Below are 14,109 nucleotides of genomic sequence, written 5' to 3'. Positions count from 1 at the left end.
AAATAGTCCCCATTCGGATCTCCCCCATTTGGATCTCCGGGCAGGGACTACTCAAGACGATGTCGTTATCAGGAGAAAGAAAACTACGGATCGGAGCGTGGAATGTCAGAGTCCTTAATTGGGCAGGTAGGTTTGAAAATTTAAAAATGGAAATGGACAGGTTAAAGTTAGATACAGTGGGAATTAGTGAAGTTCGGTGGCAGGAGGAACAAGACTTTTGGTCAGGTAAATACAGAGTTATAAATACAAAATCAAATAGAAGTAATGCAGGAGTAGGTTTAATAATGAGTAAAAAAATAGGAGTGCATGTACGGTACTACAAACAGCATAGTGAACACATTATTGTGGCCAAGAGAGACACGAAGCCCACGCCTACTACAGTAGTACAAGTTTATATGCCAACTAGCTCTGCAAATAATGAAGAAATTGATGAAATGAATGATGAGATCAAAGAAATTATACAGGTAGTGAAGGGAGACGAAAATTTAATAGTCATGGGTGATTTGAATTCGAGAGTAGGAAAAGGGAGAGAAGAAAACATAGTAGGTGAATATGGATTGGGCGTAAGAAATGAAAGAGGAATCATCTGGTAGAATTTTGCACAGAGCATAACTTAATCATAGCTAACACTTGGTTCAAGAATCATAAAAGAAGGGTGTATACATGGAAGAATCCTGGAGATACTAGAAGGTATCAGATAGATTATATAATGGTAAGAAGGAGATTTAGGAACCAGGTTTTAAATAGTAAGACATTTCCAGGGGCAGATGTGGACTCTGACCCCCATCTATTGATTATGAACTGTGGATTAAAACTGAAGAAATTGCAAAAAGGTGAGAATTTAAGGAGATGGGACCTGGATAAACTGAAAGAACCAGATGTTGTACAGAGTTTCAGGGAGAGCATAAGGGAACAATTGACAGGAATGTGGGAAAGAAATACAGTAGAAGAAGAATGGGTAGCTCTGAGAGATGAAGTAATGAAGGCAGCAGAGGATCAAGTAGGTAAAAAGATGAGGGCTAGTAGAAATCCTTGGGTAACAGAAGAAATATTGAACTAAATTGATGAAAGGAGAAAATATAAAATGCAGTAAATGAAGCAGGCAAATAGGAATACAAAGTCTCAAAAATGAGATTGACAGGAAGTGCAAAATGGCTAAGCAGGGATGGCTAGAGGACAAATGTAAAGATGTGGAGGTGTATCTCACCAGGGATAAGATAGATACTGCCTACTGAAAAATTAAAGAGACCTTTGGAGAAAATAGAACCACCTGCATGAATATCAAGAGCTAAGATGGAAAACCAGTTCTAAGCAAAGAAGGGAAAGCAGAAAGGTGGAAGGAGTATATAGAGGGTCTGTACAAGGGCAGTGTACTTGAGGACAATATTATGGAAATAGAAGAGGATGTAGATGAAGATGAAATGGGAAATAGGATACTGTGTGAAGAGTTTGACAAAGCGATGAAAGACCTGAGTTGAAACCAGGCCCCGGGAGCAGACAACATTCCATTAGAACTATTGACGGCCTTGGGAGAGCCAGTCCTGACAAAACTCTACCATCTGGTGAGCAAGATGTATGAGACAGGCGAAATACCCTCAGACTTCAAGAAGAATATAATAATTCCAATCCCAAAGAAAGCGAGTGTTGACAGATGTGAAAATTACCGAACTATCAGTTTAATAAGTCACAGCTGCAAAATACTAGCGCGAATTCTTCACAGACGAATGGAAAAACTGTTAGAAGCTGACCTCGGAGAAGATCAGTTTGGATTCCATAGAAATATTGGAACACGTGAGGCAATACTGACCCTATGACTTATCTTAGAAGAAAGATTAAGGAAAGGCAAACCTATGTTTCTAGTATTTGTAGACTTAGAGAAAGCTTTTGACAATGTTGACTGGAATACTCTCTTTCAAATTGTAAAGGTGGCAGGGGTAAAATACAGGGAGCAAAAGGCTATTTACAATTTGTACAGGAACCAGATGGTAGTTATAAGAGTTGAGGGGCATGAAAGGGAAGCAGTGGTTGAGAAGGGAGTGAGACAGGATCGTAGCCTCTCCTCAATGTTATGCGATCTGTATATTGAGCAAGCAGTAAAGGAAACAAAAGAAAAATCCAGAGTAGGTATTAAAATCCATGGAGAAGAAATAAAAACTTTGAGGTTCGCTGATGACATTGTAATTCTGTCAGAGACAACAAAGGACTAGGAAGAGCAGTTGAATGGAATGAACAGTGTCTTGAAAGGAGGATATAAGATGGACATCAACAGAAGCAAAACGAGTATTATGGAATGTAGTCGAATTAAGTTGGGTGATGCTGCGGGAATTAGATTAGAAAATGAGACACTTAAAGTAGTAAAGGAGTTTTGCTATTTGGAGAGCAAAATAACTGATGGTGGTCAAGATAGAGAGGATATAAAATTTAGACTGGCAATGGCAAGGAAAGCGTTTCTGAAGAAGAGAAATTTGTTAACATTGAGTATAGAGTTAAGTGTCAGGAAGTCGTTTCTGAAAGTATTTGTATGGAGCGTAGCCATGTATGGAAGTGAAACATGGACGATAAATAGTTTGGACAAGAAGAGAATAGAAGCTTTCAAAATGTGGTGCTGCAGAAGAATGCTGAAGATTAGATGGGTAGATCACATAACTAATGAGGAGGTATTGAATACAATTGAGGAGAAGAGGAGTTTGTGGCACAACTTGACAAGAAGAAGGGACCAGTTGGTAGGACATGTTCTGAGGCATCAAGGGATCACAAATTTAGCATTGGAGGGCAGCATGGAGGGTAAAAATTGTAGAGGGAGACTGAGAGATGAATACACTAAGCAGATTCAGAAGGATGTAGGTTGCAGTAAGTACTGGGAGATGAAGAAGCTTGCACAGGATAGAGTAGGATGAGGAGCTGCATGAAACCAGTCTCAGGACTTAAGACCACAGCAGCAACAACAACAACAACATGTTGAATGTGCACAGTTCTGAGTGTTTAGCTAAATATTAACAACAACACAAAAAATGCTTCTTGAAGAGTCTTCCACAACTAATCAATTAACACCATAGAAAGTAAATACTCCTTCAGGAAAGTTACTGTGGCATGAAGAGCTGTTCTTCAACACTGTAGTAAGCTGTTCGGTCTTACAAAATGTCAATAATTGGAAGACAAATAACCAAGCCCTTTACTGCATGTTATAACTGGCAGCACACTCTTCTTGAATGTCAGTCTGTGCAGAGCATGAGTAATGGAAAAGTTAGTGGTTATAGCTGCAATCATCAAAGTGATGACAGAGTCCAGATGCACTATCCAGGCATGGTCCAGTCCCCAGGGGTGCGACATCTTGATTGAAGAACGGCAATGAATGGCAGTTGGAAGATGACAGTGGCGGCAGTTCTAGTGTAGTTCATCGGTACTGGGCTTGCAACGTCACTGCCTTCTACCAGCCTGGTGTGAGCTTAAATCCTTGATGTGCAAAGTACTGCATCTTCCCAATTGGCTGCTTGGCTGGACCACAGAAGCAGAACATGGTCTTGACCAGCGCGGGCTGATGCTAGCTGTGTGCAATGAATGAGATTTGATGATATACTTACTGACCTCATGGCCCTTCCATGGTTCGAGTGGAGCCATAATCATTTGAATTGTGCAGCTGGCAGCCATTTGGCTGCTGGACCTCTGTGTTAGGCATGCCACAGCAACCCTCTCCTCCTAGAATGGGGGTGTTTAGGTAGAGACAAGTTGTTGTGGCCTCACTGACATTGATCCCTCAAATACCAGGGGGGGGGAGGGAGGGGTGGGGGGTGAAGCTCCAGCTGACAGATTGACGGCCATTGGAATGTCCCGCTGGGGCAGCTGTTGAGCTGCTGGTGGTCAGATAGTCCTTCCAGGCTGGCGCCTGGTCATTGTCAGCTGCTGGCACTGGGGTTCTTGGAACAAGTAGTGGTGTCAGACTTTCTGCCAGTAGTGAAGGTACCCATGATGGGTAAATTTGGTTAAGGTGGCACTTGTTTTTCGACCCATCAGTATATGTGATTTCTACCTTGGCCCTTCTGAGGAGGTGCTAAATGGTGGCTGGGACGCATTATGGCCTACACCTGCCCACACCTGGCCTTGTGGGGCATACCTGTGATGGTGTAGGCGGGGGTTGATGTGATTGAACTGTTGGGTGGGTGATGGATAGTTGAGGATGTAATGGGCATCCATGTATATTTTTTCCACAAATTGTTCAACTTGAATATAATGCACGTTCATATGTGAAGAAGAATGGCAGATCTCCACTTTATGTCCTGTTTTGCCACAAGATTTTCATCTCACTTTTCAAAAATGACATTGCTGGCATGTGTGTTGTATGAAACATTGCATGCATGATGGGAGTGGCTATTGTGGGCAGCCTCTTAGGGGTACCCCATCCTGCTTGTGGAATGCCGTTGGGGTCCACAGGCAGGCATGGCTGGCGTGGACACAAACACCAAGGTGAGATCCTACAGGGGTGCTGAAGAGTGGAGCAACTGTTCATATGCACAAATAATTGGGAAACACACATCAAGTGAAGAGTCCTTGAGTTTAAGGAGATAGTGCCTCATTGTTTCGTTGAGGGCATGCACTGAAACCATGTTTATATCTAGCAAGGAAGCGTAAGATTAATGGCACTCTCTATTAGTACACATAAATTTACAGTCTCTGTAATTGGCCAATACAATCATGGAATGACTCTGATTCTATCTTTTAACAGCTAAAAAAATTATGCTTCCCTGCCTCAATGTGGATCTGTGAATTGAGGCTAGCCTTGATGTATCATAGGGGAAGGCTTGGGGCTCTGCTTGAGGGTGTAGTTGTTTAACTAATTGGAACACTGAAGGACTTGCATGAGCCAGGAGGAAAGCATGGGCTGCAGGTCGCCTGTAAACTTATAAATGCAGAAGTATTGTTCCATTTGGGTAACCTAGCTGTCCTAAGGTTCCACCTTCTGGTCAAAGGGCAAGGCACTTGATGAAGATTCCAAACCAATGAGTCTATCTGTGTTAATTGGCCCAACACTAGTGGCGTGGACTGGTATATAATCTCCAGCCTTGCCACCAACCTCTCATTAGTCTGCTCCATCTGCTGGAGAAGTATGAGTACAAGTTTTTTGATATCCACGGTCTCTGTTGGAGCTGCCATGGAGAATAAAAAAATCACCAGGTCATTTTCTGCAACAGCATGTGTAAAACACAGTTTTTAACTTATGACCATTGTTATATATGACACAACTGTTACATGGAATCTAAACTGGAAAAATGATTATTGACACTATTACATTGAATGTGCACAGTTGAGCATATAGCTAAATATTAACAACACAAAAAAATGCTTCTTGAAATGTCTTTCACAGTCAGTTAACACCGTAGAAATTAAATACTTCATCGAACACTTACTGTGGCAAGAAGAGCTATTTTTGACCTCTGTAGTAAACAGTCCATTTTTAAAAAATGTCAATAACAGGAAAACAAATAACCAAGTCCCTTGCTGAATAAGAGCTAAAGGTGCAACAAGCCACTGTGGAGCATACTCATTGGGAACACTATGTCTGTGCAAAACACAAGTAATGAAAAATTTAATGTTCCAATGTTACAATCACCAAAACAAGGAGAGAGTCCAGACATGCTGAGCTGGCAGAGTCCAGTCTCCAGGGGCATGATGTTTTTGGTTGAAGAGCAGCAGTGGACGGTGGACTGGAAGACGATAGTGGCAGTGGTGCTGGTGAAGTTCATCAGTTATGGGCTTGTGATGTCATTGGCTTCTGCCGCACATGTCTGAGCCTAAATCCATGATGTGCACAGTAGTACATCTTTCTGATTGTCTGGGTTGTGGAAGCCTTTCACGGGCAAGTGCTCCACCATCTGAGCTACCAAAGCACGACTCATGCCCGGTACTCACAGCTTTACTTCTGCCAGTACCTCGTCTCCTACCTTCCAAACTTTATAGAAGCTCTCCTGCGAACCTTGCAGAACTAGCACTCCTGAAAGAAAGGATATTGCGGAGACATGGCTTAGCCACAGCCTGGGGGATGTTTCCAGAATGAGATTTTCACTCTGCAGCGGAGTGTGTGCTGATATGAAACTTCCTGGCAGATTAAAACTGTGTGCCTGACCGAGACTCGAACTCGGGACCTTTGCCTTTCGCGGGCAAGTGCTCTACCATATGAGCTACCGAAGCACGACTCACGCCCGGTACTCACAGCTTTACTTCTGCCAGTACCTCGTCTCCTACCTTCCAAACTTTACAAAAGCTCTCCCGTGAACCTTGCAGAACTAGCACTCCTGAAAGAAAGGATATTGCAGAGACATGGCTTAGCCACAGCCTGGGGGATGTTTCCAGAATGAGATTTTCACTCTGCAGCGGAGTGTGCGCTGATATGAAACTTCCTGGCAGATTGAAACTGTGTGCCCGACTGAGACTTGAACTCGGGACCTTTGCCTTTCGCGGGCAAGTGCTCTACCATCTGAGCTACCGAAGCATGACTCACGCCCGGTACTCACAGCTTTACTTCTGCCAGTATCTCGTCTCCTTCCTTCCAAACTTTACAGAAACTCTCCTGCAAACCATGCAGAACTAGCACTTCTGAAAGAAAGGATATTGCGGAGACATGGCTTAGCCACAGCCTGGGGGATGTTTCCAGAATGAGATTTTCACTCTGCAATGGAGTGTGCGCTGATATGAAACTTCCTGGCTGATTAAAACTGTGTGCCCGACCCAGACTCGAACTCGGGACCTTTGCCTTTCACTGAGCTACCGAAGCACGACTCACAACCGGTACTCACAGGTTCGCAGGAGAGCTTCTGTAAAGTTTGGAAAGTAGGAGACGAGGTACTGGCAGAAGTAAAGCTGTGAGTACGGGGCGTGAGTCGTGCTTCGGTAGCTCAGATGGTAGAGCACTTGCCCGCAAAAGGCAAAGGTCCCGAATTCGAGCCTCGGTTGGGCACACAGTTTTAATCTGCCACGAAGTTTCATATCAGTGCACACTCTGCTGCAGAGTGAAAATCTCATTCTGGAAACATCCCCCAGGCTGTGGCTAAGCCATGTCTCCGCAATATCCTTTCTTTCAGGAGTGCTAGTTCTGTAAGGTTCGCAGGAGAGCTTCTGTAAAGTTTGGAAGGTAGGAGACGAGGTACTGGCAGAAGTAAAGCTGTGAGTACCGGGCGTGAGTCGTGCTTTGGTAGCTCAGATGGTAGAGCACTTGCCTGCGAAAGGCAAAGGTCCCGAGTTCGAGTCTCGGTCGGGCACACAGTTTTAATCTGCCACGAAGTTTCATATCAGTGCACACTCTGCTGCAGAGTGAAAATCTCATTCTGGAAACATCCCCCAGTCTGTGGCTAAGCCATGTCTCCGCAATATCCTTTCTTTCAGGAGTGCTAGTTCTGCAAGGTTCGCAGGAGAGCTTCTGTAAAGTTTGGAAGGTAGGAGACGAGGTACTGGCAGAAGTAAAGCTGTGAGTATCGGGCGTGAGTTGTGCTTCGGTAGCTCATATGGTAGAGCACATGCCTGCGAAAGGCAAAGGTCCTGAGTTCGTGTCTCGGTCGGGCACACAGTTTTAATCTGCCAGGAAGTTTCAAGCCCTATACTTTTGTGCATCTGTTCAATGACCCTCAAATGTTTTCCTGGTGACCAGAGACTGTTTGGTACTGGGGTGCAAGAGTCACACGTCCCTCTCGAGTGATTTACGTATTGTGTGCAGCCGATCTTCTTCTCAGGACAGATGGCTGTGTCAATCTTTGCAATGCTTCTTCTCCAAAGATTTTGTGCTGGTGAGGGAAATGATACTAAAGTACTTCTCTTCTTTTGAAATGATTTCTTACTCCCAGAATACTTTCATATCAACTTTGCTATAGTTTCATCTTCACAATAAAACAACTACACAAGTTTCACATGTGCTTTCAAGTCTCACAAATCAACCAGTCTGGAATACCTTAGTACTTAACATATACCATTACAGTCTCTTTTGGTTTTAATAAACCTTGTCAAAACAGTTCTTGCTCCTAGAAAGTCGAACAACAGAGTATATATGAGTCTCTAGGTAAAACCTATTTCATTTGTTCCCAACAGTCCCTACTATTTCACTGCACCAAAGAGTAGCCCTTGATTACTCTTTGTACTGGACATATGGCTTCCAAGGTATGTGCGGCCACCACTTGTCAGCACCCATAGACCGCCACAACTTTAGTCTTCTTGTAACACACGCCTGTCCTGCACACACACAAACTGTGGCGCAGTAGACACATTTCCACTCTCACACACTCATCCTTAAAATATCGTGTGTTTGAGATGGTGAAATAAGAGTGTATCTAGAATTTATCCCGGAGTTCTCGAAGCAGAACAACCCTTCTTGGAGACAAGAATGACCTGTACCTATTTTTTCAATTACTAAGAATGCTGTGCTCCTCTGGCAAACCACAGTACATTGCTGCTGGAAGAGGAACAATTACTTTTTCATACTCTACATAGAATCCTATCAGGTCCTCTATTGAGAGATTCAAATGATATCTGTCATATGATCATTTATTTCAGTATCTGTAATTTTGACATGCATGAGAAGATTTAAAGGAGGAATTGCAGTAGGAACGTACTCAGAGAAACAATTTTGAAAAAAGAAATTTAGTATTTCAGTCCTTTCTCTGTCATCTTCTCTTTCAGTGTCACTATGCTCAGTGTGGGTGTGGGAGATGGCTTTGATCCATTTTCTGATTTAACATAAGACCAGAACCTCTCAGAATTTTCTGTAAGAGTGGTAGATTGAATTTTGCTTTTGATTTCATTGAACACTCCATGCATGGCTCTCCTTAAGCTAATTTTTGTTTTGCTCAGTTTTGTTTGTCTAAAAGGTTTTGGGTGCATTTAAATCTGCAGTGAAGCTCTATCTCTGTTTTTGGAGCAGCTGACTAACATGGCTGTCGAAACATATTCAGAGCTCATATCCAATGAGGTAGATCAAACATAATTACTTCCTCCACACTAACCAGGATGGATTCCACAAACACTGGTCATGCAAAACCCAATTTGCACTTTCCTAACATGACATTCTGAAAGCCATGGCTGATGACAATCAGATGGGCGCAGTAATTCTTAACTTTCGAACAGCATTTGACTTTGTATCACAACGATGCTTATTAACTGAAGTATGATTATATGAGGTGGCAAACAAAATTTGTGACTGGGTCAGATATTCCTCAGTAGAGAGAATGCCACATGTCATCTTAGTTAATGAGTCATGAACAGCCTTAGAAATGTCTAACAGCATGTACCCTTACTGCTCACGTTATATGCTAATGATATAATAGACAATATTAATGATAACCTCAGAATATTTTTATATGATTTAACTATGTATCCACAATGAAGTACTATCTAAAAAATAGACAGCTTTCCAAAGGTTGGCAGTTTACTTTATGTTCATAAATGTAAACTGTGCCCTTCATATGACACAAAAATGAAATATGATGTGACTGCAGTTGGGATCAGTCGACTCATACAAATTGCTAGATGTAACTATGAGGGTCATTCAGAAAGTAAAGGACTTTTGTTTTGGCATGTGATCATGTCACCCCATTGCCACCACTGAGTGGCCACTGACCTTGGTACTCATCTGCTTAAGTTTGATGGCAGGTATGATCTGATACACTTCCTTACTACTTAGTTGTGCAGTTTTAAAATATGTGACAAAATTGATGATCCCACCAAATTTGAGGTGCATAGAGTTATCTACTTTTTAAATGTGCAGAATTTGTAGATAGGTAACTGAGGTCGGTTTTGAAGTGGTGTATCATATGTAATGGCAAATAGGAGACTGGTCACATGAAGATTTGCTGTTCACATGAAGATCACTTGGTCTGGCTCTGAGTGGTGATTGATGGACTCAAAGCAAGGACTGAAAGAAAAATCCAAGAAGATAGGCATTTCACAATTAGTGGACTGCACTTACTCTTTTCAGATATTTCAAAAACTGTGTTGTAACAAGATCGTTGGTGGAGATCTGGGCTATAAAAAAGTGTGTGCCAGGTGGGTTCCTAGAATTTTGCCATACAGACACAAAACAAAACAAATGGCAGCTGCATTGACATAAAGTCACTGCGAAAAGGATGGTGATGAATTTTTTGATTCACATTGTTACTGGTGATGAGACTTGGATATCACATTTCACATCAAAAACAAAGCACCAGTTAATGGAATGACGTCACTTGCAATCCCAAAAGAAATCAGAAAAGCAAAACAAATTTTGAGCACAAGAAAGGTTATGGCTGCAGTGTTTTGTGATCATAAGAGTTTCCCACTTATCAACTATGTGTCTATAGTGAGACCATAAATGCAGTGGCTTATTCACTGTGGCCTTAAAAACAAGCAGTGTGGAATGCTAACCAGTTGGAGTCATCCTTCTTCATGATACTGCATGTCCACATACAAAAAGTGACAAAGGACTTGCTTCAGTGGTTACAATGAGAAATGTTTCAACATCCGCCATACAGTCCTGACTTAGCCCTAAGTGATCATCCCCCAAATTGAACTGTTAACCAGTGCTTCAACAACTTGGTGGCAACTGAGTATGCAGAAGGCATAGAAAAGCTGGTTAAACAGTATGACTAAGTAGAAGAGTAGCTTGGGTATCAAACTGTATGTAAAATACAGTTTTGTTTAATTATATCAAATAAAAATTTCTGTAGAAAAAACATTCTTTACTTTCCAAAAGAGCCATTTCATTTGTGGGAATATAAAATGGAAAGATCACAGTGACTCAGTCATAGGTAAAGCTTTTGGTAGACTTTGGTTCATTGGTAGGATATTGCGAAAATGCAGTCATTCAACAAAGGAGATTAATAGGAACACACTTATGTGACATGTCTTAGAATACTGCTCGTGTGGGACCCATAACAAACAGGGCTAATAGGGAATATTGTACATATACAAAGAAGGCAGAATGAATGGTCACACGTGTGTTTGAGTCATGGATGAGTGTCTAAACAATTCCTGAAGAACTTTAAATGGCAGATGCTTGAAGATAGATGCCTGCTATCCATGAAAAGCATACTTACAGAGTTTTGAGAACCTACATCAGCTATCCCTTAGCAGCCTTTTTAAAAATTTGAAGAATGAGTAGTAAGAGACAAATCTGGGAATGTGCCATGTCTGCCTTTGTATTGCTCCAAGTATACAAGATTAGACTAATCAAATCATACATAGAGGTGATATAGCAGCCATGAATGAAATGGGAAGAAACTCTAATGTGTGGTATAATGAGAAGTACCCCCTGGCCTGCATTTTGCAGAGTACAGTTGTAGATGTAGAAATTTGGTCTCAGAGCAGCTGTTGAAGTTTTTAGGAGCAAGTTAATAGTTCTTTTGTGTGACACAGACCACGTAATAATAATTTCATACAAAATACTACTGTTGTTTGAAGAAGGGGAGTCCAATAATTATGCAGTTAGAAATATTGATGATTAACAAAGTAACAAGAATGGATGCAGTGGTTTTGCTGAGGGTGTTTGTGCATGCCCAAACAAATCATAGGAGTAGAGATGCACTGCCATAATTAAAAAATATTTATTTGACTTTCCATTTACCTTCCCTCTTGCACTCCTATGACAATTTCTCTGTCACTTCTGATGCCTTCACTTAACATTCTTGTTTCCCAATCCACCTCTTTGTCCATGCTCAGTGGGACCTGAGCTGACATCCTGCCTAGTTTCCCTCCAGCCCTCCACTGTTCTTATTCACAGATATCGATTCTTTGTCACCTAGAACTTCGCCGGCCGGTGTGGCCGTGCGGTTCTAAGCGCGTCAGTTTGGAACCGCGTGACCGCTATGGTCGCAGGTTCGAATCCTGCCTCGGGCATGGATGTGTGTGATGTCCTTAGGTTAGTTAGGTTTAACTAGTTCTAAGTTCTAGGGGACTGATGACCTCAGTAGTTAAGTCCCATAGAACTTCCTCATTTTCTTCCTTCTACACTATGATGCCCTCTCCCCTTCTACACTACTGACAACCCCATGGTTCTTTATCCAGACAGCGCCTAACTGTCTATCATCATTTTCTGTTCTGTGATCCCAAGTTTACAAAAGACCAGGCATTCTATAGATTTTGATAAAACATGACAACTTTAGATACATAGAACCATTTTAGATGTACAAGAAAAAAGGATAAATAACTCACAATCAAGCATGACAATGTAAAAGAACAAAGGCTAAGTCTCTCATAACCAAGCATCAATAAAGGCTCTCGATCTAAAGAACACAAAAAATGTGTGTTCACATGTGTATGTATTTGCCTGACATAAATCTTTTTTATTTCAGTAAACTTGCTTGCCATACTTGTAAAACAGTTTCAGAGTTCTTAATTGCTTTTATGTTTATTTTTACAGAAAACGCTGAGTCAGCCCCCACTGAAAAGGCGTAATGCGGAGGATGTACTGCTTCAGTAAAAGAAGTTACTGATGGATCTTGATGAAGTGATGTCATCAACAGTTTATTGTATCACCAGCTGACACTGAAAATGATATTACTGACATTTTTAAGCTAGTGAAGCAAAAACAGTGTTACAATGACAGTTGAGTCAGCAAAATGACTTTGTGTGCCACGACTAGTTGTGGTGAACAAGCAAATATCATTATAAAAGCACCAGTACTGAATCTCATCAGCATAACATCAAAATTTATTTTGCAGAAGATAAACTGAAAGGGAAAAATAATAAAGTGTACACAGTCATGATTGGATTTGAACTCTTATTTCCTGATGAAAACTGTTTAACTTCAAACACTCAAGACTTGGTACAACTGTTTTGTTATGTTGTCAGTCTGATTGCTGCCTGCATTTTATAAACATAAATACATAAAATATATCATACATCAGAATTTTACCTCCTTTTATTGTAACATGGGCAACATATTCAGCTGAAAAGATAAAAATGTACAAACAATGTAACAATAGGGTTATGGAGTTTGAGGTGCACAATTATTTATGTGAAAGAAGATGAACAAACATGAAATTAGTACTGTGTGCTTTAGCATCACATCAATTATTAAAAGAATATAACAGCAGTGATTCAAATGTTTAATGTAATCTGGAAAACATTTTGTGTAAGTATATTGACAGTTTCTCATACTGGATATGAGAAAACATGTGCTCATATTTCAAATATAGTTTCTAACAGAATAAGTATTTTACTTTCTTCTGGTGTAGAACTGAAATACTGGCAGAATAGTTTTACTGATATGAAATGTACATATCAGCTGTAAATTATTCTTCACTTCATATAGTAAATTTTAAATTATACTGTGTCATTCTATTTTTTTGAAAAACTGATTAACCTTTTTTTTAAAACTTAAGGTATAAAGTCTAATTTTATATAGTTAGAGAAAGATTCCACTTATCAAGTTATGAAATTATAAAAATTTTAGGGGAGAAAGATTTCAAGACATAAATTTTTTGGGTCATGGAAATTTTAGTCATATGTTCCAGGAAGCTTTCCTCTACATCTCATAATTTCACCTATGGTATTTCTATCAGATAAAGTTGCAAATATAGTAAGGAAAGTTATGGCAGAATGTTATAAGCTCTCCTGAATAATTAGGTGGGATTTGTGTGTTGCTGGTGAACTCTAGTTTACTTTCTAGTAAACCAGAGTTTACTGCTGACTCTTTCTAAGACACTATCATTAACAGTATTTTCAGCCTGTACCAGTTGGGTATGTTCTGAAACAACTAGTCTCTCAAATGAACTACTGTAAGTAGTCTTGTAAAAATTGTTCCTGTTTTGTAAAATATATGCAATTTGTTAAAAACATGTGTTCTCTCTCCATATTTATTATCCTTTTATTAACTTTTAAATAAGATATGCTTTTCAAAATTGTCTGCGGCAGTCTTTAATGCTATGATAGAATGGATAGAAACTTGTTTCATAGAAAAAGAAGCTATGGGATATGAACAAACAAGATGAATTTCAGATACAAACTCACTATGAATATCTACAATAATAACAACATTCAGACCAATGCAAAACTAAAACATTACAAGACAGTAATCTGACCTGAATTGTTATAAACTGAAAAAGTCTGAATCTTGTATAAACAGGATTACTTAGGAGGCTAGAACTTATGAAATGA

General features: G+C 40.4%; 1 protein-coding gene across 1 annotated transcript in view; it reads left to right on the top strand.

The window, feature by feature from the left end:
* The window catches only part of LOC124798820 (putative inorganic phosphate cotransporter), a 220,710-nt gene extending 206,928 nt beyond the window's left edge, over positions 1-13,782 (top strand). Inside the window, exon 10 of the mRNA XM_047262353.1 lies at positions 12,371-13,782. Coding sequence (XP_047118309.1) covers positions 12,371-12,405 — 35 coding nt within the window. The 3' untranslated portion in view covers positions 12,406-13,782. The remainder of the gene's footprint in view (positions 1-12,370) is intronic.
* Positions 13,783-14,109: the final 327 nt, after the last annotated feature.

The sequence above is a fragment of the Schistocerca piceifrons genome, chromosome 1 (genome assembly GCF_021461385.2).
Source record: "Schistocerca piceifrons isolate TAMUIC-IGC-003096 chromosome 1, iqSchPice1.1, whole genome shotgun sequence".
NCBI classification, from domain to species: Eukaryota; Metazoa; Arthropoda; class Insecta; order Orthoptera; family Acrididae; genus Schistocerca; species Schistocerca piceifrons.
The sequence above is the reverse complement of the archived record's forward strand: the minus strand, read 5'-3'. Positions and strand labels throughout refer to the sequence as shown.